This window comes from Nanorana parkeri, unplaced genomic scaffold (genome assembly GCF_000935625.1).
Source record: "Nanorana parkeri isolate BGI_ZX_2015 unplaced genomic scaffold, ASM93562v1 scaffold4105, whole genome shotgun sequence".
Classification (NCBI taxonomy): domain Eukaryota; kingdom Metazoa; phylum Chordata; class Amphibia; order Anura; family Dicroglossidae; genus Nanorana; species Nanorana parkeri.
The window spans coordinates 8077-9923 of NW_017310372.1; the positions used below are offsets into that span (position 1 = coordinate 8077).

Genomic DNA, 1847 nt, shown 5'->3' on the forward strand with positions numbered 1-1847 from the left:
GGGTGGATCTCAACAGTAATATCGGGATCCGTCCTGGCTGCAGCGTCTCAGTATACCGCGAGCTGTAGCTCCCTATATACTGAGCTTTGGGTGACGGGAGGACACTAGTTTGTGTCCTCCTGTTACCCTTAGGAGAACTATGGGGAAAAGCACTGACCCCATAGTTCTTCTTTAAGGGAGACAATCATTTCCGAACGTTCGAGCCCCATTGACTTGCATTGAGTTTGAGTTTGTATTCAACATTATCGGCCTTTCGAATGTTCAAATACGAACCGACCTCCGGGGTGTTCGGCCCATCACTACTCTCAAATTGAAGTTGAATTGTGAATCCTCTGGTGTCTGATAAGCTTTGAGCTCACATTAAAAGCTTTGTCAAAAATCAGAACATTGAAATGGCTTCTCTCCAGTGGGAACCGTCTGCTTAGTTGTAACTTCAATCTAAAAGCTTTGTTACATTCAGATCACTAATATGACTTCTCTCCAGTGTGATCCCTCTGGTGTCTCATAAATTGTGTTTTCCATACAAAACATTTGTCACATTCAGAACACTGATACGGTTTCTCTCCAGTGTGAATCCTCTGGTGTCTGATTAGTACTGTCTTGTCACTAAAAGCTTTGCCACATTCAGAACATTCATATGGCCTCTCTCCAGTGTGAATCCTCTGGTGTCCATTAACATGTGTTTTTCTTTTAAAAGCTTTGCCACATTCAGAACACTGATACGGCTTCTCTCCAGTGTGAATCCTCTGGTGTTTGATAAGTACTGTCTTGTCACTAAAAGCTTTGCCACATTCAGAACATTCATATGGCCTCTCTCCAGTGTGAATCCTCTGGTGTCCATTAACATGTGCTTTTCTTTTAAAAGCTTTGCCACATTCAGAACATTCATATGGCTTCTCTCCAGTGTGAATCCTCTGGTGTGTGATTAGTTTTGTCTTCTCTCTAAAAGCTTTGCCACATTCAGAACACTGATATGGCTTCTCTCCAGTGTGGATCATCTGGTGTGCGATTAGATATGTCTTCTCTCTAAAAGCTTTGCCACATTCAGAACATTCATATGGCTTCTCTCCAGTGTGAATCCTCTGGTGTGCAATAAGATGTGCTTTTCTTTTAAAAGCTTTGCCACATTCAGAACACTGATATGGCCTCTCTCCGGTGTGAATCCTCTCATGTAAAATATGTTTTGATTTACATGTAAAAGCTTTATCACATTCAGGACACTGATACGGCTTCTCTGCATTGTGAACCTTCTGATGTCTGATGAGCTTTGCCTCCATTGTAAAACCTTTGTCAGATACCAAACAAGAATTGGCCTCTGAAATTACTTCTCTTGTGTTCAGGGGTTTGACTTCACTGTAAAGCCACTGCAACTTCTAGAACACTGAAATGACTTCTCTTGTCCTCTGATGTTGGATCAATGCTGCGGAATATCCAAAACCTTTATGACCTGTGTCCTGTGTGATATGTCTTGTGTCCTGTGTGATATGTCTTGTGTCCTGTGTGATGTGTCTTGTGTCCTGTGTGATGTGTCTTGTGTCCTGTGTGATGTGTCTTGTGTCCTGTGTGAATCTTCCAGTGAACTGTAGAAAACCCTTCTAGTCACTTAGATCACGTATATGTCTTGTCTCCGATATGACTCAATTCTGCTTATGAAGACCAACTTGACTGAAATCCCGGCTCATCAATAAACCTGTACAGAGAGATAAAATCTATCAATCACCAGAACTTTATACATTTGGCTTTTTTAAAGTTATTTTCTATTTTTCTAACACCCCCGTGTTCGGTTCGTATTCGAACACCTGAACGGCCGAAAAGTTTGAATACGAACTCGAACCTAATGCAAGTCA

At 41.7% G+C, this 1847-nt stretch overlaps 1 protein-coding gene across 1 annotated transcript in view; it reads right to left on the reverse strand.

Annotated features, from left to right (window-relative positions):
- Positions 1-558: 558 nt before the first annotated feature.
- Positions 559-1847, reverse strand: part of LOC108803730 (zinc finger protein 135-like) — a gene marked incomplete at its 3' end in the record, with an annotated part of 11950 nt that continues 10661 nt past the window's right edge. The window contains 2 exon segments of the mRNA XM_018575549.1: positions 559-573; positions 576-1285. Coding sequence (XP_018431051.1) covers positions 559-573; positions 576-1285 — 725 coding nt within the window.